The sequence below is a fragment of the Calypte anna genome, chromosome 11, assembly GCF_003957555.1.
Source record: "Calypte anna isolate BGI_N300 chromosome 11, bCalAnn1_v1.p, whole genome shotgun sequence".
NCBI lineage: Eukaryota > Metazoa > Chordata > Aves > Apodiformes > Trochilidae > Calypte > Calypte anna.
The window spans coordinates 19,084,881-19,104,011 of NC_044257.1; the positions used below are offsets into that span (position 1 = coordinate 19,084,881).

Sequence of the window (19,131 nt, forward strand, 5' to 3'; positions counted from 1 at the left end):
GAAAATGTCTGATTTCTTCCAGTCTGTAGAAATTAGGCATAGTTTCCAGAGTGTTTTATTGGGGAGTCTCAATGCAGAAATTTGGATAGAACTCCATTGGAAAGTGAGTTTAGAAGGTAAAAACTCTTCTCAGTGCGTACATTAATAGTGCCTTGTTTGCTATGTCCTGCCTGCTTTATTTTTAATTTGATATTGTCACATTATTTGTTCATGTCTCATACAGATCATGTACCAAGCCCCTCATTTTGCCAAGTGGTTTGTCAAACACACACTAAAAAAATAGCCCAAGGAGTTTACAATGTCAAATGGGTGACAGCTGGCAAGGACTGCCAGGCTAGTAGAAGAAACATGGACTTGGTGTTGGCTCCTACTCAGCAGCAGTGGTGTTGGCACGTGTGGCTGAAATGTTATCTAACTGAGTGTGTCACCTAAAGGAGCACTGAAGTGCCAAGTGCATCGTGGCAAAATAGTTTTCAGGATGATGGTGAATAAAGTTTTTTTAGGATGTGAAGAGTTCTGGCCAAGCACAAGCAGAGGAGTGGTGTGTGTACGTAATGAGGAAGTCTTGAAATGGAAGGTTGAGAGCTCTGTTTTAGCTGTCTTTAAACTGAAATTGATGGTTGAGGTTCTGCAAGGCAACGCCATAGAACTGTGTTAGCTGTTAGTTGGGGAAAAAAGCTGTGCACAAGAGTAGCTATGTGAGTCATCAGGGCTGATTGTTGAATTGATGTGTTTGAATGGGATTACTTGGAGGTAAAGCAGAGGAAGAAAAGGAGGGTCAGAGCTATATGGAACCTGCTCTGCACGCTGGGGGAAGGATGAGGACATCAAGAAAAAACCCATTATGCTGAGCTGCTTGGGACAAATGTGCAGTTTGGCACTCAATAATTCTGCTGTGACGGTTTTAGGGTAATTGTAGTGTTCTTCCTGCAAGCAACCTTGGCTTCCTTAACTCTGACAGCTTTCCTCATGTTCTGGAGGCACCAGGAGTCTGGTGGGAGAAGGGGAGGGAGCCTGAATGTACAAAAGCTGTTTTTAACCAGAGTGACACATCTACTCCAGTCTTTGTCAAAACAGGTGTCTGGTTTGAATAGTGAATCTTCCCTCACAAACTGCAAACAAGCGGAAGAGGAATGTGACCCAAATATCTCCTCTGCTCTGAAAGCATTTGAGAGGAAGCTCGACAGTCCTGGGCTGATCTGAATTTTGTGAATGAAAATGCAGGACATCTTTTGGTAGCAGCTGGAGGATTCCACAGTCCAATGGTGCAGATGACATGCCCATGGAAGGGACATGCTCTGTGTCAGTGGGGAGCAGAGCATTCACCAGTTCAAGGGGCCCCAGTTTTTCCTTTCCCTTTTGAAAAACTGTAGATATGACAGCTCTCTTTAGGCTAGATTTTCAGAGATATTTTTTTTTATTTATTGTTTTGCTTGAGGTGCTGGTTTTGTGCACTGTTCCTGTGGCTGATCCAGAGCCTGTGACGTGCCGGGTGACGATGCCCAGGGAGCAGTGATGTGAATCCCAGGCTGCAGTTGTCAATTTATCTAAGCAGTGTTTTGCACCACTGGGATGCAGGCTTGAGAGCAGGTGGTGCAGAAGCTGATGGGAAGAAGATGCTACCAGTGGTTCTGCTTTTTTTATTTGTTCTAATAGCCAGACCTATTTTAAGAGCGTTTTCCCAGGTGCAAAGCAGATAATGCACTGTACCATCTAATCCTGCCATGTGAATGAAGCTTGCTATCCCCCAAGTGCCTGCCAGCCTGCTCATTTATCACACCCAAAGTGCAGGGTAACACATGCCTGAAGGATGGCCGGGTTCATCCTCTCCAGCAGCCTATTTAGACAGCATCCTGCAGGGAGGAAGAGCTGAGGCTTCGCTCTAGCAGAAGCTGACAGAGCCAGCCTTCTGACTTACCTGTAACCTTAATCTCTCTGCTGAGCTCCTGTGCACTGACACATTTGGCAGGAGCTGGAGAGAGCTGAAACTCACCCAGCTTACGTGCACAAAGCTGCCTCTCCACAGCGTGTGACTTGGCAGGGGAGGAAGCACATGGCACTCGGGCGTCCTCTCCCTGGGAAGGCTGCTGTGTGCCAGGGCTGCTGGATCTGCTGCAAGCAGGTGACTCATAGCAGGGGCCTGGGGGCACCTGGTGGAATGCAATAAATAAGCATTGTGGTTCAGTGATTCAACAGGATCTGGGGCTTCCCACCCAAGCAGCACAACCGCCTGCCCCTTGCTGCCCTCCTCCAGCTGCCAGTGCTCTGCCCTCCCCGGGAAGCCCTGCCTGCCTTTGATGCCTCCATACTGCAGCCTGCTCTCCCAAAGCCTGTCAGTCCTGATGCTCCTGTCATCTTTAAGACTGGAGACAAACCCCTCTCCGGGCTGGAGTATGCTAATGATCACTGCAGAGCTGGTGGGTTGTATTCTGTGTCTGCCTTGCGTGGCTGCAGGCTTGGTCCCTGCCCTGGTCTGCAGCATGCCCGGGTGCCTTCTAAGTCATAGAACAGCTTGGGTTGGAAGGGAACTTAAAGATAAACCAGTGCCAACCCCCCTGCATGGGCAGTGAGAAAAGACAAGTGATCAGACAAGGATCAAATGATGCTGTAACGTGCCCCTTGCTGGGTGGCAGAGATGTGGCTTCTCTTTCTGCAGTAACCTGAGCTGGGGAGCAGAAAAGCTGCCCCATCCCTGGTGATTGTAGTGGCCTGTCTGTGTCTGAAGGCTAAAAGTAAATGAAAACTGAAAGGGCTTTCTGCATAAATACTTGGGAAGGGAAGGCTGGGTCAGTTAGCAGACACTGTTTGCACTACCTGGAGCTAAAGGAGAAGGAATGACTTAAGCCTGAGAGTGGGAAGGCACCTCCAGCTTGAGAGAATTGGGAGATTCTGTTCTGGTTTCTTGTTGGAGCAATTTCCAAATATGGAAAAAGGAACAGTGAAATAAAACAAAAAACAAAGCTTTATGAAAAGGGAATTTCAGAGTAGAGGGTGACTGGGGAGGTTCTTTCCTGTCCCAGGTGAAGAGGACGCTCTCAGCTGCCCTAAGGGATGCTGTAAACACCCTCTGGCTTTGTGACAAAGCTGTGCAAGACACTGCATCCTGCCCTGCCCTATCCCTTTGTAGCCTTGCAATCTCTGAGGGTGAAAACCTTCACCTTTGTTTCTGCTTGGTTTTCTCCAGGAATGGGAACAGCAGATCATGTCATAGTGTTGGCTTCCACCAACAGAGCCGATGTCCTGGATAGCGCCTTGATGAGGCCTGGCAGGCTGGACAGGCACATCTTCATTGATCTGCCAACACTCCAGGTATGTTCCACCTGCTTCTCCTTCTTCTTACCTAACCTAATGACTGAGGTGTGCCAGACCTTGCTAGAGATTCTTTGGCCTGGCAAAGCCTGGCTTGGGAGAAGATAAGGATGGCAAGCTTCTCTTTGCTTTTATTCTTACTTACGTGCCCTAAATCAAGGACATGACATGCTAATGGTGCTTGTTTTCCTGGCATGACCATTCACTGGTTTTAAGTATCTCTGCTCTGGTATGAGCTTTGGCAGTGAATTCTGCTGTGAAGTTCTCTTTGCCATGCAGATGCAGAACCAGGTTTGTGACTTCTCTCCTGGGAATTGGGAACCACCTAATTGGCAAGTTGGCTTCTGTGAGAGCTTAAATGGTCATGTGCCTTGAGCAGCACCATTTGTTCTTTAGGTTTATTGTCCTCACTCTCCTTGTATGGCTTCTCATTTTCCTTCAGGCAGCCTGTTAAGTGACTTTCTCTTGAATGCTTTTTAAATCCATTTACTAGGAGCCTTCCATGACCGCTGTGTTGACATTTGTAGCAGAGTTTTGGGAACAGGCTCAGCTGCAGTAAAGATCTGCCTGCTCTGGCAGCACAAGCTCTTCTTCTCCCATCTGTGCTTTACTGGCGTCCTCAGAGTTTTCAGTGAAAAATACCTTAAATGCCTGATACAATCTGGCAGCGGAAGCATGAACCCTGCAGCTGCCCTGAAGGAGGAAGGGGAAAAACCCTGGCAACTGAGCCCATTGTTTTAATCAGGATCTCCTGGACCAGCTGAATGAGTCACTCCTCGGCTCCTGGCCAGCCGGCAGCTCTCCCCCTCCTCCGTCTGGGAAATGGTTGCAGGCGAAGGAGCTGGTGGTGGCTCAAGTAGCTGGTAGTTCAGGTTTTCCTCTGGGGTGTGTAAGGGAGCAGGTAGGGGCAGTCAGAGCTCCTCTCCTGCCGGTGCTTTGATGGTAAGAGAAAAGTTAGAGACAGATCAGAGTGAAAGTTAGGAGGGGGGGAGAGTGTCCCTGAGAGGGAAAGCAGTGACTCACGACAGGGCTCCATACATCTGTTGTGAATTGGAGAGCCGGGTGTTGCTCAGGGCTCCTGGAGCACTGCACCGCTGTAAGGACAGCCCTGCCCTCTGGTGGCAATGTCACTGTCCCCGCTGCCAGAGCTCTCTCTGCTCCTCCCTGCAGCCTGGAGCTGCTGCCTGGGCTCAGCTGTTTTGTCTCCTTTGCAGGAGAGGAAAGAAATCTTCGAGCAGCACCTGAAGGGGCTCAAGCTGATCCAAGATGCCAGCTTCTACTCACAGCACCTTGCTGAGCTGACTCCAGGCTTCAGTGGTATGACATGCTCTGTCCTCGTGGGGCTGCTCTGCCTGCTTCTGCTCTAGTTCTGCAGTTCAGCCTGAACCTGCTCGATTCTTAGTTAAAACAGGGTATTTTGGTCAAAAGGGCATGTTTTTTTCCTTGAAGCTTTCTTCATCTCTATGGCAATAGTGGGAGCCTAACCAGCTTCCTGCTGCATGGAGCTGAGATGAGCAATTGTTCATATGAGCAATTGTTTGTGGCTATTTTCAATCTTTTGAAGCTTCTGGGACTTAGCAGGGTGTGGAGGTAGGGAAAATACACTTTCATAATGCCTGGGCTCCCAGTTCCTGAGGGAATTAGGCTGCTGTCCAGGCTGTTGTTGAGGATGAAATATGTTGCACTTTGGGGGAAAGACTCTTAATCTGGTGTATGTTACCAGGAGAGCAATAGGAGGAATGGATTGCAGTTACTTTTGTCAGCCAGAGTGAAAATTGGACAACTCTGTCTCCTTCATTGAGCCTGTTTCCAGGGTAGGTCCCTGGGAGTTTGAAACACTGCTGAGCAAGGGGCTCCAGAGTTCCTGTTTATGTGGAGTTCCTAGAATATCCTTTCTGGGTTTCCCCTCTAACAGGCCCCAGCACACTGCCTCTTCGTGACTTCTTTCAGCAGCCCCCTGCCACCATCTCCCACCCACACAAACTCAGAACAGATGTTCTTTCTCTGCCTTCCAGAGGTTGTGCTCTGCAAACAGCTCTGCAGCCTGTGCCAACCCAGGCTGCCCCTGCCACTCCCCTGCTGCCCAGAGCCAGCCTTGGCTTTAGCCTGGTGATTGATTGCTGAACTCTGCCCTGCGTGTGGCAACACAGCCTCCCTTGCCAAGGCAGTTGTATTGTTCAAATCCAACATAAACACCCTGGACTAGGTCTGCTCTCTGTTCCCAGGGAACAAAGAAATGCAGGCTGTTCCACTTCCTTAGGTCCTGCTCCAGATTTCTTGCCTCTTCTGTCCCCTGAAATCTGTTGGGTAACAAGCCCAGTGTAATTGTTGTTTAAACTCTTTGTCTACAGGAGCTGACATAGCAAACATCTGTAATGAATCTGCCCTCCATGCTGCCAGAGAAGGTCACAAATCCATTGATACTTCCAACTTTGAGTATGCTGTGGAAAGAGTCCTTGCAGGTGAGTGACCCAGACATTCCTCTGTTATTTCAGTCTGTATCACACTGCTTGAGGGAAGGCTCAAGTGAGTGGGTTATATTCCAGGAAGACAGAGTGGTCCTGATTGTTCTCTCTCCTGAAGGTCTTAGGTGCCAGAGTCACAAAGTTCTCCAAACAAGACCCTAAATGGATCTGTCTTCCTGAGTCTGCAGGAAGCCTGAACCCATAGCTCAGGAAAGGTGGCCAGTAGCAAAACAGCAAAGAGGGAAACTGAAATTTGTATGGGGTTTTTTTGTTTAAAATGGCTGGGTTTGTATTTTTAAAGAAGAAAAAGGGTGGAAGTATCACTGGGTTTTTCTTGCTGCTCAGGACACCTGCTGCATAACCATGAATAGCAAACAGGCTGTGCATCCTCAGCAGCAAGAAGTCAGAGATTTTTCTTTTTGGCCTCAGTGCCAAGGCTTTGATGATTTGGCAGAATAAGCTGCAAGACAGTAGAGCACTGTTCTCCCCCTGAGAACATCCTGTTGGCCTTTCCCTGTCACTCGTGTGACTGCCAGCAGAGGAACCTCTGGAGATTGCCCTGTTGCAGTATACAACAGGGAGGGAAAAAAACACTTCCCAGTGATTTTTGTTTTTTCCCTACTCTTGAATTCACCTGGGGGATTCAAGTATGGTGGGATTTGATCTGAACTGCCCTAAGGTGTCATAGCACAGAGCTGCAGTGTCAGTAAGGGCTGAGCCTGGGCAGCCAGGCTGGCATGCTTTGCTTTGCTTTGCTTTCCTCAGGAGAGTGTGTGGAACAGGATGTTTGTGCTGGGTCAGTTATTTCCTGATCCTGGAGTTCAGTCTGGAATGTTTGCTTGATCGGAAAAAACCTAAACAATTCCTCATTGAAGAGAAGATTCTTTTGAGAGAGAATTTCCGGGCAGTTTCACCTGGGCTCTTAAAAACAAAACCCTTGGAGTGCTTTGGGTAACTGTGGCCACGCTGGCACAAGGCCCAAACTGCACTCAGCACCTCCCAGTTGTAACACACAACTCCTCATCACCCAGAGCAAAGATGTGCTTTGCTTTCCTCATCTGCAAGGGAGCAAGCACCAAACTAGTAGGGATTTCCTTGGCTTTTTCTTTCTGAATTCCTCCCTTGCCTTAGTTCCCTGGACTTGGAAGATAAGGCAGGAAGGCAAGTGAGGGCACGGGGGAATTTGCAGCAGAAGGGAGATCTGGAATTAATGTGTTGGGGGCATTGCAGGGCATGGGCTGCACCAGTTTCACTGCTGGGAAGCTGAGAGGCTTCATTAGGGCTCTGTGGTGTGTAGGAGGCCATCAAGTCTTTGTGTTGCTTAATCAGGTTCTTTCATACTAGCAGGACCTGGACTGAGCCTGAAAGGCCCCAGACAACCCTCCAGGCCCCATATATTAAATGTACCCTGGCCATGTAATAGAAATGCTTCTGGATTTCACAATCCAGAGGGCATTTCAGTTGCTACAAAAGCTTTTCTTGAAAGAAAGAAGATAGGACTGTGCTTTCCATTATAAGCTTCTGGTTTTAATAAGAGTGGTGTGGAATCAAAGGAGAACTTTGCAAGTCCATAGGCCCTGCCAGCCTTCAAGCTTTGTGTTGCTGTAAGGGAGGAGTAAGAACTTCTCTCTGTGGTAGTCCCCATTGTGTTTTGAGTTTGGGAACAGAAAGCAGGCAGTAAGTCAGGTCTCCTGGGAGGGAGGAAACCTGCTGAGTGCACAGAGGCATTTAGGGGTTGTCATTAGGACATGTGGTGGAGCCTGTGTTCTTGGTGGGGTTTGTGCACAGTGTAAGGCCAGCAGAGATGCACCAGAATTGTTCCCTGGTTGTTTGTCTCATAAATGTGGTAAGTACAGACCTTCAGAGAGCCTTCCTGCCTGGAGATTTCTTCATGTAGGGAAAGCAGTAACCTTTGTAGGCAGGCAGTGTGCTGTTGTGAAGAGTACAGTCCCCCCTTCCTTGCTGGGCTGACAGGATTGCTTCCAGAATTTTTGAGTGTCTTTGTGTACATAGCTAGACAGATGCACACACCTCTTTCTACAGAGGCAGAGGCACACGTGCTGCTGAAGGCAGGGTGAGGCACTGGCTGATAAAAATCAAGGCTATTCCTTTGAATTAATCTGCAGCTCCATCACCATCATGCCTTGCAGGGCACAGTTGTTTCCAGGGTCCCTGAGCAGTAATTTTACAAGATCTGCCACACTAATTTTGCTGTTTCCTTGTTTAATAAAGCTCTTGACTTTGTTTAAATATTAATGTTAATAGAATGTTGTTTTCCAAGACATCAAGCAAGGTTGGTGTGAAGCTGCTCTTGACTCTGCCTGCTCTGCTCCCTGCTGCTCCTGGCACTGTGCAGAGGCATCAGCTTTAAAGCACTGGTACCTTTTTGCCTTCAACACACAGAGCTATAATGAGTGCCTGATGTGCACTGTGTTCTGTAGTTAACATCTATTCTGTGTGCTAGAATCTTTACTTCTATTCAGCACTTTTTTTCTAAAATCCTAATTGGACTTCTGCATTCTGGACTACTGAACTGGAAAACAGACACTTTCAAAATTCACCTTTTTGGAGGAGGTATTAAGTGTGGGTTATGGCTTAATCTGCTAGTTCTCAGGAGCCTGAGGATAAGCTCATACAGAGCATGCCATGTGTAATCAGAGACATTGCCACAGTCCTGGAGATAAAACTGTGTATATACTCCTGGTCTTTAGCTGATCTAAACACTCCTAATGTACACGGATCTCAGCTGGGACCTCTCTAGTGCAGCATCTTGCTTCTCATGTTGTGCCTGAGGGACTGCAAGACCATACAGCAAAAATGAATATCACATCCTAGCTCGTCTCTGCTTTGGGTTTTGTTGTGTTGGTTTTTTTTCCAAATGGCAGACAGAGCTGTTGCAGATCTCTCCCTGGGCAGAGATAGTGTTACATGCCTTGGGAAGAGCTGGGAACAGAACAGACCTTTCCGTTCTAGAGCTGTGATCTAATCAAATGGTAAATTATTTGTGTAATGATTGAGCCTTGTAAGGAGGGGGAGGGCAGTTTCTGATGAATTTTTCAAGCAGTCCAAGCATGGATTGCTGTCTGCTGCAGGGACAGAGAGCACCTTCCACAGCACATAATTTTTTACTGCCTGTCCCAAAACAGAGCACAATATGAAGCTTGCTGGCTGTGGAGCTGTGTTAGTCTGTGCTAACTTGTGCTCTACAAGATGATGCCTTTCTGGTTACACCTACTGCCAGCTATCTCCTGGGATCCTTCTCTGTTCTTGCAGGCACTGCCAAGAGAAGCCAGATCTTGTCACCAGAAGAGAGGAAGGTTGTGGCATTCCACGAGTCGGGTCACGCGTTGGTGGGTTGGCTGCTGGAGCACACAGAGGCTGTGATGAAGGTAACTCCAGCAGTTGTGTGATGAATGCTTTGGGGTTCTCATCCCAGCTGCACAGATTGATCTGCAGTACTTGTGCTGAATTGGGCTGTGTTGTTCTGGCCTTTATGAGCTCTGAGCTGGGAAGACTGGAGCCAAATCAATGGCAAATACACTGTGGAGGAATCTGTTAGGAGGCTGTGCTGTTGGGAGTGGTGGTGCAAAGCTGATTACCCAGCTATAGGAGAAGCCTTGCAGTTAAAAACCAACTGTAAAGCTGCTTAGAGCAACTGAGTCTCCTGATACTTGTGCTGGGTTCATGCTCCTCCTCCAGGCACCAAGCTCTGCTCTGTGTGTGTGCTGTGCCCCTGCCATGTCCTGCCAGCACGTTGCAGCCCTTGCAGGAGCTGCTCTGATCCCGATGGAGAAAGAGATGTGGCTTTCAGATCAGCGTGCTTCAGAGCTTGTCTGCCAGAGGCCCTTCTCTGCAGGGAAAGGCCTCTCTGGGGCACCCCAGGGGGTGTTCTCTCCTGTTCACTTCTCCTCAAAAAGCCTCGACTCTGGGGGGGAGGTGGGGAGTGGAAAGGACAAGGGTGACAGCTCCTTGGCTGGCCACCAGCAGCAAATTCACTCTGAATGACCCATTGTATAAGCTGAACTGTTGTTAATTACTCTCATTTAATGGGTGGAGAAAATGACTTATTTTTCTGAAGACTACTTATCTTTCTCCAGGTACTCTTGGTGATTCTGGAACACAGTAAAGTGAACTCTGCTTGGCTTACACCCTCCAAGGCAGTTCCTGAATCTCAGGATTTCACTTGCTTGCTCTTAAGGACTATTTCCTTTTCATTTTTTCAGCACAAAGTGTATCTCCCTCCCACACAGGAATGGTGACAGGCTGCAGTCCTTGGCCCTGTCTCTGTGGGTCATCCTGCCCCACAGCCTTCAGCACACCCTGCAGTGGGAACCCCAGCCTCCTCCTCCTGTTCCCTGCTGCTGCAGCCAGGAGCTCTTTTGTTCTCAGCCCTGAGGGAGCTGCTCTGTGTTGCAGGTTTCCATAGCCCCTCGAACAAACGCAGCTCTGGGGTTTGCTCAGATCCTGCCAAGAGACCAGTACCTCTTCACCAAGGAGCAGCTGCTGGAGAGGATGTGTATGGCCCTTGGGGGCAGAGTGTCTGAGGCCATCACCTTCAACAAAGTCACTACAGGTGAGGAACCAGGCCCTGGCAAGTGGAGCCTCAGCTTCTGGGCTTCCTCTCTCCACAGCTTCTCCTGCTCTCAGCTCAGAGCTGGCAAGCAGTGTGTGTCTCTCTCCTGCCCAGGAGCACAGGATGACCTGAAGAAGGTTACCCAGATAGCCTACTCCATGGTGAAGCAGTATGGGATGGTGCCCAGCTTCGGGCAGCTCTCCTTCCCAGACCTGGAGAGTGCAGGTGGGATTGGTCGGCGCCCTTTCAGCCAGGGACTTCAGCAGATGATGGACCATGTAAGGCCACCCTTGATTACACTTTGTTTGTTCTTTACTGGCTGCAGATCCAGGGAAATGGACCAGACAGACTGAGTGGGAAGTGTTAGCCTGTTTTGACAGGAAATTGGGCTCCTTTGCTGAAAAAAAAATTGCTTTAGTTGAAAAGTTAAATAGCTGGAAATGAAAAAAAACTCTGCTTCAGGAGTGCTCTGGTTGTGCTTCCCCAGGATTTGTGCTGAGCTGCAGCTTTTCCTCCTGGATAGCCTCCTTCATTGGACTGTGTTTCCCATCAGCTGGGTCTCAGCTGGAGAGCTGTGCTGGTGCAGTTCACTGAGTACCATGAGTTCTCTGGCTTTTTTCCAGACAGCTTGTCTGGATTTTCTGCTGATGGGAACCACTTTCTGCCTGCTCAGTTTGGGGATTCTGTCCCTCGGGTTCATCCACACGTTGTGTTTGTTGCCACCTGCACTCTGAGCCCCTCTCCTTGTTGTCTGAGCCCCTCTCCTTGTTGTCTGAGCCCCTCTCCTTGTTGTCTGAGCCCCTCTCCTTGTTGTCTGAGCCCCTCTCCTGGTTGTCTGAGCCCCTCTCCTGGTTGTCTGAGCCCCTCTCCTTGTTGTCTGAGCCCCTCTCCTTGTTGTCTGAGCCCCTCTCCTTGTTGTCTGAGCCCCTCTCCTTGTTGTCTGAGCCCCTCTCCTTGTTGTCTGAGCCCCTCTCCTTGTTGTCTGAGCCCCTCTCCTTGTTGTCTGAGCCCCTCTCCTTGTTGTCTGAGCCCCTCTCCTGGTTGTCTGAGCCCCTCTCCTGGTTGTCTGAGCCCCTCTCCTTGTTGTCTGAGCCCCTCTCCTTGTTGTCTGAGCCCCTCTCCTTGTTGTCTGAGCCCCTCTCCTGGTTGTCTGAGCCCCTCTCCTTGTTGTCTGAGCCCCTCTCCTTGTTGCTCTCTTCCAGGAAGCAAAGGTCCTGGTGGCTCAGGCTTACAGACGCACAGAAAAGCTCTTACTGGAGAACCGGGACAAGCTGCAGACAGTAAGCTGCTGGCATGTGGGGTTTAGTTTGGGTTTTAAGTGCTGTTTCTTCACCTTGCTGCTTTCTCTGCTCTGCTGCTCAGCTGTTGCAGTGTCTCTGAGGTCTCAAAGTCTTGTGGGAGTGCAGTGTGTTACACTGTCACAGGTAACTTCACTGCATGTTCCCCAGGTGAGGAGCAGGCACAGGGAGGAAGGAGTGTGTTCCCATCTCTCTCTCTGGGCTGAGCCAGGCTTGAGTTGCAACACCCTGTGTGTCTACTCAAGTTTTCCTTTAGAGATCTGGTCCATAACATCCCAAATGACCAGGAGTCAACTTCAGCATCAGCGTGGTTTGCAAATAGAACAATCTTTTTCCTTAAATCTTTTTTTAAAACAAAGAAGAACACCAGCAGCCCTTTCAGCTACTCAGCTGAGGCCTCCTCTGCCTGGTGAGGTAGCCAGAGCTTGCTCAGAGACCCTGCTGGTGGCCATACCCCAGCTCTGACCTCAGCAGGCATTGCTCTGGGGGTCTCCTCTCTGCAGGCCTCCTCTTCTGTTCTGTGATGCTTCCATCTAACAGCAGTCAGATGTTTGGTAGAGGCAAAACAAAACAAAGCAACTTTCAAGTTAAGCCAAAGTATCTACAGAGAGCCAGTGCTGCAGCTGCCAGGCAGTGTGTCACATCTTGTCAGCAGGGTTGAGCCAGGCCATGTCTGACAGACACCCTGCTGCTCTGTCCAGGGACCAGAGAGCAAAAACTTCTCTGGAGAGCAACTTGTGATGACCTTCAGCCCTTGCCTGCAGAAACAGACAGCTCTTTGTTAGCCCTCTGGGTACAGGGGAGGGGTGTGGGTCTGCTTCTGGCCTCAGTTGATGTGACTTTGGCAGGGCCACAGGTGCAGTGGCAAGAGGAACATTTCTCTGACTGAGTTCTCAAATCAGTCCCTAGAGCTTGCTTTATTTCTTCAGGTGATGCTGTATATTCCTGGCCAGAATTCTTGGTGCAAGGTGCTGCAGCCTGGAGAACCTTGCCCTGGCTCCAGCAAGCTTTGGGGTCACCCTGTCTGTGGTGTGGTAGCCAGGGGTCTGCTCCCCCTGGGCTGCAGCACCTGCTGTGTCCTGGTGCTGGGAGCTGAGCTGGTGAGGAGGGGTCAGTGAGCTCAGAGGGGCTGCTCTGAACCCCCTGTGCCTCATTACTCCCTGGTTTATTCTTTCTAGCTGTCCAATGCCCTCCTGGAGAAAGAAGTGATCAATTATGATGACATTGAAGCTTTGATTGGGCCTCCACCCTATGGGCCAAAGAAAATGATAGCTCCTCAGAGCTGGCTTCAAGCAGAGAGAGACAAGCAGGACACAAGAGATGAAGAAATGCCCCAGCAGCCACCAAATGAGGAAGAGGAAGAACCACGCCTGAGACCAGTATGAAGCCCACTCCTGAACTGGAATGGGTGGACTTGAGGGGCTTCTTTTCAAAACAGACTTTTGCCCTTTTCAGCTCCAGAATCAAAGACACTGAGCAGGGAATCTCTCTGCTGCTGGCACCCGAAAGTGAAGGGATGGCTGCTGTGGCTCTGTTGAAGAGCTTTTCCCTGCTGGAAGGAGCTCTCATTAGGAACTGGAAATGGAATCCCAGCAGGGCTCTAGTGATGAGGAGTTGGGTAAGTCTGCTCTGCTGGAAAGGTTTCTTGTGCACAGGAGCAATTTACAAGTTACTGAGGGTGAAGGATGGTGTGAAGCCCTCATAAAACACCTGTGTGAGGCAGCAGGAGGGCAGGGACTGTCCCCATCAGGGCAGGGAAACCCCTGGGAGACTCCAAGCTGGCTCCAGTGCTGCAGTTCTGGTGAGACTCTGCTCTCACCTTTGGTTGTCCCTGCTGCTGAACACCAAACAGAAACTGCAAAGCAGGCTTAACTAAAATAAACTGTCCATCCTGGGCTGCTGTGTGTGGAGAGTATGTCAAGAGGTGGATGTGTGTTTTGGCACATGTCACTTGTTGTGGCTGTAGAGCTGTCAGGAAGAGGCCTCCTTCCCTCTCCCTGGCCAACAACTTGTTCTTGGTTTGTATAGCAAGTGTCTCGTGAGCTGAGACTGAGGAAAACTGTGTCAGAACCCCACATAACCCCACAGTGTGGTGTTAGAAACCCTCAGTGTGAGGATCTGCTCCCAGTTACAGACAGGAAGGTGCTGGGCAGCACTGCTGGCTTGGAGCTGGAGAGGAGCTCTCAGGAACTGGAGCAAAGCAGGGTGTGTGTGGAGGAGCTTCAGGAAAAGCTGGCAGGTCCTCTGGCTCCATCCATCCTGCAGAACAGGCTGTGCTGGTGGGGTTGTGTGCTGTTCATCAGGGAAAGCATGAAGTGACTGCTGGTGCCTGGGGCGTGCTGTGGGGTCAGTGCCTCAGGAAGGGGGATGATCTGCCTGGGACCTCACAGACCCAAACCCACCTCCCACCCTAACCACAGCCCTCAGGCTCCTGCTGCCCCACCCAGGCTGCAGGGGAGGTTTGGGGGAGGATGAGGGGAGGGCGTCCTGTGGGGTGTCCTGCGGGGCGTCCTGCGGGGTGACCTGTGGAGTGACCTGTGGGGCGTCCCCTCCCTGCCCAGCACAGAGCCAGAAGCCTCCACGAAGCCTCCATCCCCCCTTGTGGGGGATCTCAGTGATGGTGGGGCCATTTCCCACTCTATTCTTAGGGGCAGAAATGGTTTTCTGAGGAATTTGTTTCTCAGCAAGGGGTAGCACACAACCATCCTCTGATTTTATTTAAAAAACAAAAGTTGTGGTGCGTTCTGTGGCCTGACGGGGCAGCAGGGTTCTGTTCTGCGGCGCTGGCCCTTCCGCAGCCCTTGGGGACACCTGGGGACACCTGGGGACACTGTCACCCTGCCCCATGTCCCCCCGGCCGCCCCTCGCCTCCTCTTGCTCTGCGCGGGCCCTTTAAGCCGCCGCCATCTTTACCGCGGGAGGCCCCGCCCCTCTCTGGGCCACGCCCATCGGCCGCTGTTGCTCATTGGCCGCCGCTGCCGCACTTCCGGCCCGCGCGGAGCTCCCGCTTCCTTTTCCGGTCGGCCATTTGCCGTGGCGGGAGGTGAGTCGGGCTCCTGCCGCGGCCGGGGGGCTCCATCCGCCGCCATCCGCCCGCGGGGGCTGCGCCTCGGCCCGCGATGGGTCCCGGGGCTGCGCGGAGCCCCGCGGGGAGGCGGCGGTGCGGGCCTGGGGGCGGGGGGAGGGCTGACGGGGACCCGGGCTGAGCACGGGCCTGCAGCGGCTCCGGGGGCGCTCGGGGACTGTCCCGGGGGAGCCGGGGCCTTGTCCAGGTGGTCCCGTGGGGGAAGCTCCGTGGTCCCGGTCCCCCGGAGGCCGCCTTTAGCTGTGTCCGTGCCCGCAGGCCGCAGCAGCCATGGCGCCCAGCCGCAATGGCATGATCCTGAAGCCCCACTTCCACAAGGACTGGCAGCGCCGAGTGGCCACATGGTTCAACCAGCCCGCCCGCAAGATCCGCCGGTGAGTGTGCGGGGCCGCTGTGAGGCGGGGAGGGGGTCTGAGTGACCTGGGGAGCTCGGGAACCTGGAGGAGCTGAAGGGCTTTATCTGTTCTTGCTGCTCTCCTGATCCGGTCGGTTCCGGGTTTGGGGCGCTGGTTCGGGGTGAGGGGCTCTGGGCAGGCTCGGGCCGTCCCAGCCGCAGTCAGGTGATGAAACATCTCCGGAATCGCTGCACCGCCTTGATGATTCCCTTGAACCCTGTGTGGCTGATGGCTGCGGCTGGAGCGGGTCTGTTCCCGAGAGACCCTCGTGTGACTGAGGTGTCCCGGCAGCGCAGGTGGCAGCCATGCCGTGTCCCTGACTCCTGTCCCCTCCACCTCCCAGGAGGAAGGCTCGCCAGGCCAAGGCTCGCCGCATCGCTCCGCGCCCCGTGGCCGGGCCCATCCGGCCCATAGTGCGGTGTCCGACGATCCGGTACCACAAAAAAGTGCGCGCTGGCAGAGGCTTCAGCCTAGAGGAGCTTAAGGTAAGTACAGAGCAGTGACCCAGCCCGGTTCTGCTGTCCTGGGTCTGCGTTCCCAAGGTGTCCGTGTCTGCTGACATGTGCTGCTGCTGCTGGAGCACAGGAAACATCAGGCTGGCTTTTTTAGGGGGACTTTTTTTTTTTTTTGGGGGGGTTCTTTTGTATGTTTTGGCTGGTCCTGCAGTGGTGAACATCGGTGAGGAGTTGCTGTGAGAAGTTTGTGTGCTCAGACTGTCAATTCAACAGAATTCCATTAAAACCAGATTCTGCAAGGGCCTCAATAATGGAGTCTGTTAAACATCCTTTTTTTGGGTGGAGAAAGACAGACTGGCAGCTTTTTATTAAGTTATTTTGTTACTTTAAGAAACCTGTTTGTCTGAATGCTATAAACGTGCCCCAGTGTGACCCACGGGTGCTGTGGACCAAACAAACCCCACTGAACTTATCTGAGTGGAGCAGGGGATGTGGTGGTGGGAGAAGAACCTGCTCAGCTTCACAGTGGTTGTTTGGCCTCATACCCGTGGGTTTGTGTAAGGTCTGTGGGGGTGCTGGGTGCCACCCCTGGCCTCAGGGAATGGGTCTCTGACCTTCCCAGGTGAGCTGAGCCCCTCACAGCTGGATGGGGGGGGTCTGTGAGACCCCCACTGCAGTCTCCAGGCAGTGGGTAGGAATAGAGCTGGGCTTGCTGGCAGGAGGCACCCACAGCCACCTCTGGTGAGTTGTTTAGTGTCTAATTAAAGCTTTTACATCAGTGGAATTAGTGTACTGAGGCAGTGAAACTGTTCTCCTGGATGCCAAATGCCTCATTACTTTATTATTTTTCTTTAATCTTTTTTTTTAATAATGGTGTAGTACAAAATGTTATGCACATGTTTGTCTCTAAACAGAAAATGAGGTAATTTCCTTCATTAAGATTATTACCAAAAAACCAGACTTTAGTGGAGCTTCTGCCATTCAGTGAACTGGAGTCACCCGTGTCAGGCTTCATGCAGTCTGTCCTAGGTCTGTCAGTGTCCAGATGTCCCCTGCTGACCCCCTGCTGACCCCCTGCTCCCCCTCCCCAGCTGGCTGGCATTAACAAGAAGTTTGCCAGGACCATTGGGATCTCCGTGGATCCGCGGCGCCGCAACAAATCCACAGAGTCCCTGCAGGCCAACGTCCAGCGCCTCAAGGAGTACCGCTCCAAGCTCATCCTCTTCCCCAGGAAGCCAGCCATGCCCAAGAAGGGAGACAGCTCTGTGAGTACTGCAGCCTCCTCGCAGGGGGCTGGGGGCACCTCTACAGAGGTTTGGTTGTTGCTCTGTCCATCCCAGTGCTCTGGGTGCAGTCGGGTGATGCTCCTCAATGTGGTGTGACCCACCCTGGGAGGAGCAGCTCTTCTCACCCACGTAGGGATGGCCCTGGTGACATCACCCTCTGTGGGATCTCCTGGTTATGGGAGAGCTTTGGGCAGCCTTTTGGTGGTGTGGCTGGCATAGGAGGTTCCACATAAATATAAGGAAAAAACTCTTCCACGGTGAGGATGGCAGAGCACAGGCTGCCCAGGGAGGTTGTGGAGTCTCCTCCTCTGGGGGCGTTCCTATGTGACCTGCTGGAGGTGACCCTGCTCTGGCAGGGGCATTGGGCTTGGATGATCTTCTGAGCTCCCTTCCAACCCCTGACTTTCTGTGATTTCTATAGTTTAGGGCAGGGTTGTGAGGTTGGTTTTGGGGCTGGACTCCTCAGGTGGTCTCTTAACTGGAGCTCTGATCCGTTACCCAACAAGTGAATTTTAGTTGGTGAAGCTAAATTTTCAGAAGGGCTGAAAAATCCATCTGGAGTGTCTGGGCTGGTGACAGCTGCGTGGAAAGGGTGAGGACAAACTCTGCAGTGGAGTAGCTGGGTGGAAGCTGTGTGTAAGGTGGTGGGTGCTGTGCCATACCCAGAGCGTGGTTGGCTTTCCTCACCCATCCTGCTGGTGAATCCATCCTTCCAAGTCGGGACACCAGGCGAGTCCTCAGGTTGTCCTCGGGCGTCTGGGGAGTCTGTCAGGAATACTCTGGGTATCAGCTGAAGATGGCAGAGAAGGTGTTGAGGTTTTGTCAGCTGGCAGAATTCCCCCGGAGGCTGCAGCTCCACTGGCCGGATCCGGGCTGAGCTGGGTGCCTGTCAATGTGGCACATCTCTGCCAAATGCTCCCCGGGCTGTAGGGCTGGAGTGCTGAGCTCCTCACCCATGGGTGCTCCATCTCCTCCAGTCAGTCGTGTCGAGGCTGGGTGCCTGCCAGGGGTGCTTTTAACCAAGGTACCAGCATGGGGAGTTCTAAATGCTGCTTGTCCTGATCGGTTTTTGTCTTCTTGTGGTGCAGGCTGAGGAGCTCAAGATGGCGACGCAGCTGACTGGACCCATTATGCCCATCAAGAATGTAAGTGTGACTAAATCCCTTTTTTGTGTGTGTGATACAGCTGACACCTAAGCTTCACAGAGAGAATTCTCCTCTCTGCTCTGCAGCTGGGGCTTGCTGCCTCCAGACACTTCTCATCCTGGATCAGAAAAAACCAGGAGTAGGTCAGGCTGGTCCTTTTGCCAACCTCTGCTTGGTTCCTCAGCGTTGCAGAGCAGACTGTGAACTAATTCCTTGCAGCTCTGCTGACCCTTTATCAGCTGACGAGCTCCTTGTGTCATGAGCTGCATTTCTGGGCCTGGAGGAGAGCTCCAGGCAGCAGGATTAGGGGTGCAGCTCAAGACGTTTTGGTTGGAAATGTGTGTGTCCCACTTCTGCCCCAAGTGATGCGACCAGCATGGCTCTGGAGTCCACCAGATCACCCCAATCCCTAAAGGGCACAGGGTGGAACATCTCCAGACTCCACTGGATCACCCCAATCCCTTAAAGGGCACAGGGTGACACACATGGAACATCTCCAGGGTTGTTTGTCCACTTGCACCCTCGAGGGGACCCACCCCCCCTGTGGAACCCGGTGTGGGGAGGGACGTGTGCTGGTGCTGTGACAACCAGGGCAGGTTGTTTGCCTCAAAACCCCCTCACTGGTTCTGCGAGGTGCTGCTGGTAACACAGACCTGACTCACCTCTCATGGTGAGCTTGTCGGGTTGGTTTTTTTGCCCTGGTACCGGTTCTGACACACTCCAGCAAATGAGGAGCTGGTTGAAAGGAGGTGTTGGCTGGAGGAGCGGCGGTGAGGGCACGGCCTGTAGATGGCATCAGGGCTCCATTAGCGGCGTCCTGGGGAGAAGGGAAGGAGATTAATTGTGCTGAAGCCTTTAGACAGAGGCTGCTGCTGGAGCCTCTGATGTGTGGCCTGACTCGGGCGCTCTCTCCCCCCAGGTTTTCAAGCGGGAGAAGGCTCGTGTCATCTCAGAGGATGAGAAGAACTTCAAAGCCTTCGCCAGCCTGCGCATGGCCCGCGCCAACGCCCGGCTCTTCGGGATCCGCGCCAAGCGCGCCAAAGAAGCGGCAGAGCAGGATGTGGAGAAGAAGAAATGAACTGTTCTCCCTGGAACTGCCAATAAAAAAAAAAAAAAAAAA

General features: G+C 52.0%; 2 protein-coding genes and 1 non-coding gene across 4 annotated transcripts in view; all 3 read left to right on the plus strand.

Annotated features, from left to right (window-relative positions):
• SPG7 (SPG7 matrix AAA peptidase subunit, paraplegin) overlaps positions 1–13,555 on the plus strand; it is a 28,251-nt gene extending 14,696 nt beyond the window's left edge. Inside the window, exons 10-17 of one of the 2 annotated variants that reach the window (XM_030457534.1) lie at positions 3,185–3,309; positions 4,524–4,626; positions 5,661–5,771; positions 9,048–9,163; positions 10,191–10,347; positions 10,462–10,625; positions 11,550–11,627; positions 12,824–13,555. In XM_030457534.1, coding sequence (XP_030313394.1) covers positions 3,185–3,309; positions 4,524–4,626; positions 5,661–5,771; positions 9,048–9,163; positions 10,191–10,347; positions 10,462–10,625; positions 11,550–11,627; positions 12,824–13,030 — 1,061 coding nt within the window. In that variant the 3' untranslated portion in view covers positions 13,031–13,555. The remainder of the gene's footprint in view (positions 1–3,184; positions 3,310–4,523; positions 4,627–5,660; positions 5,772–9,047; positions 9,164–10,190; positions 10,348–10,461; positions 10,626–11,549; positions 11,628–12,823) is intronic. The other variant, XM_030457535.1, reaches the window with a different exon arrangement.
• A 1,064-nt stretch (positions 13,556–14,619) lies between these two features.
• RPL13 (ribosomal protein L13) lies at positions 14,620–19,131 on the plus strand. Its single transcript, XM_008491234.2, has 6 exons — positions 14,620–14,688; positions 14,989–15,104; positions 15,469–15,610; positions 16,672–16,845; positions 17,955–18,011; positions 18,931–19,131. The coding sequence occupies exons 2-6, from the start codon at positions 15,001–15,003 to the stop codon at positions 19,087–19,089; spliced, it is 636 nt and encodes a 211-aa protein (XP_008489456.1). The 5' UTR covers positions 14,620–14,688; positions 14,989–15,000; the 3' UTR covers positions 19,090–19,131.
• Positions 15,292–15,378, plus strand: LOC115598967. Its single transcript, XR_003988049.1, has one exon. It is a non-coding gene; the product is annotated as a small nucleolar RNA MBII-202 (small nucleolar RNA).

What these genes read in the sequence shown, in the direction of transcription:
- RPL13 (XM_008491234.2), top strand. Translation starts at nt 15,001, where the DNA reads ATGGCGCCCAGCCGCAATGGCATGATCCTGAAGCCCCACTTCCACAAG. An exon ending in TCAGCCTAGAGGAGCTTAAG is followed by an intron (nt 15,611 to 16,671) that starts GTAAGTACAGAG and finishes CCCCCTCCCCAG; the next exon opens with CTGGCTGGCATTAACAAGAA. An exon ending in CCATTATGCCCATCAAGAAT is followed by an intron (nt 18,012 to 18,930) that starts GTAAGTGTGACT and finishes CTCTCCCCCCAG; the next exon opens with GTTTTCAAGCGGGAGAAGGC.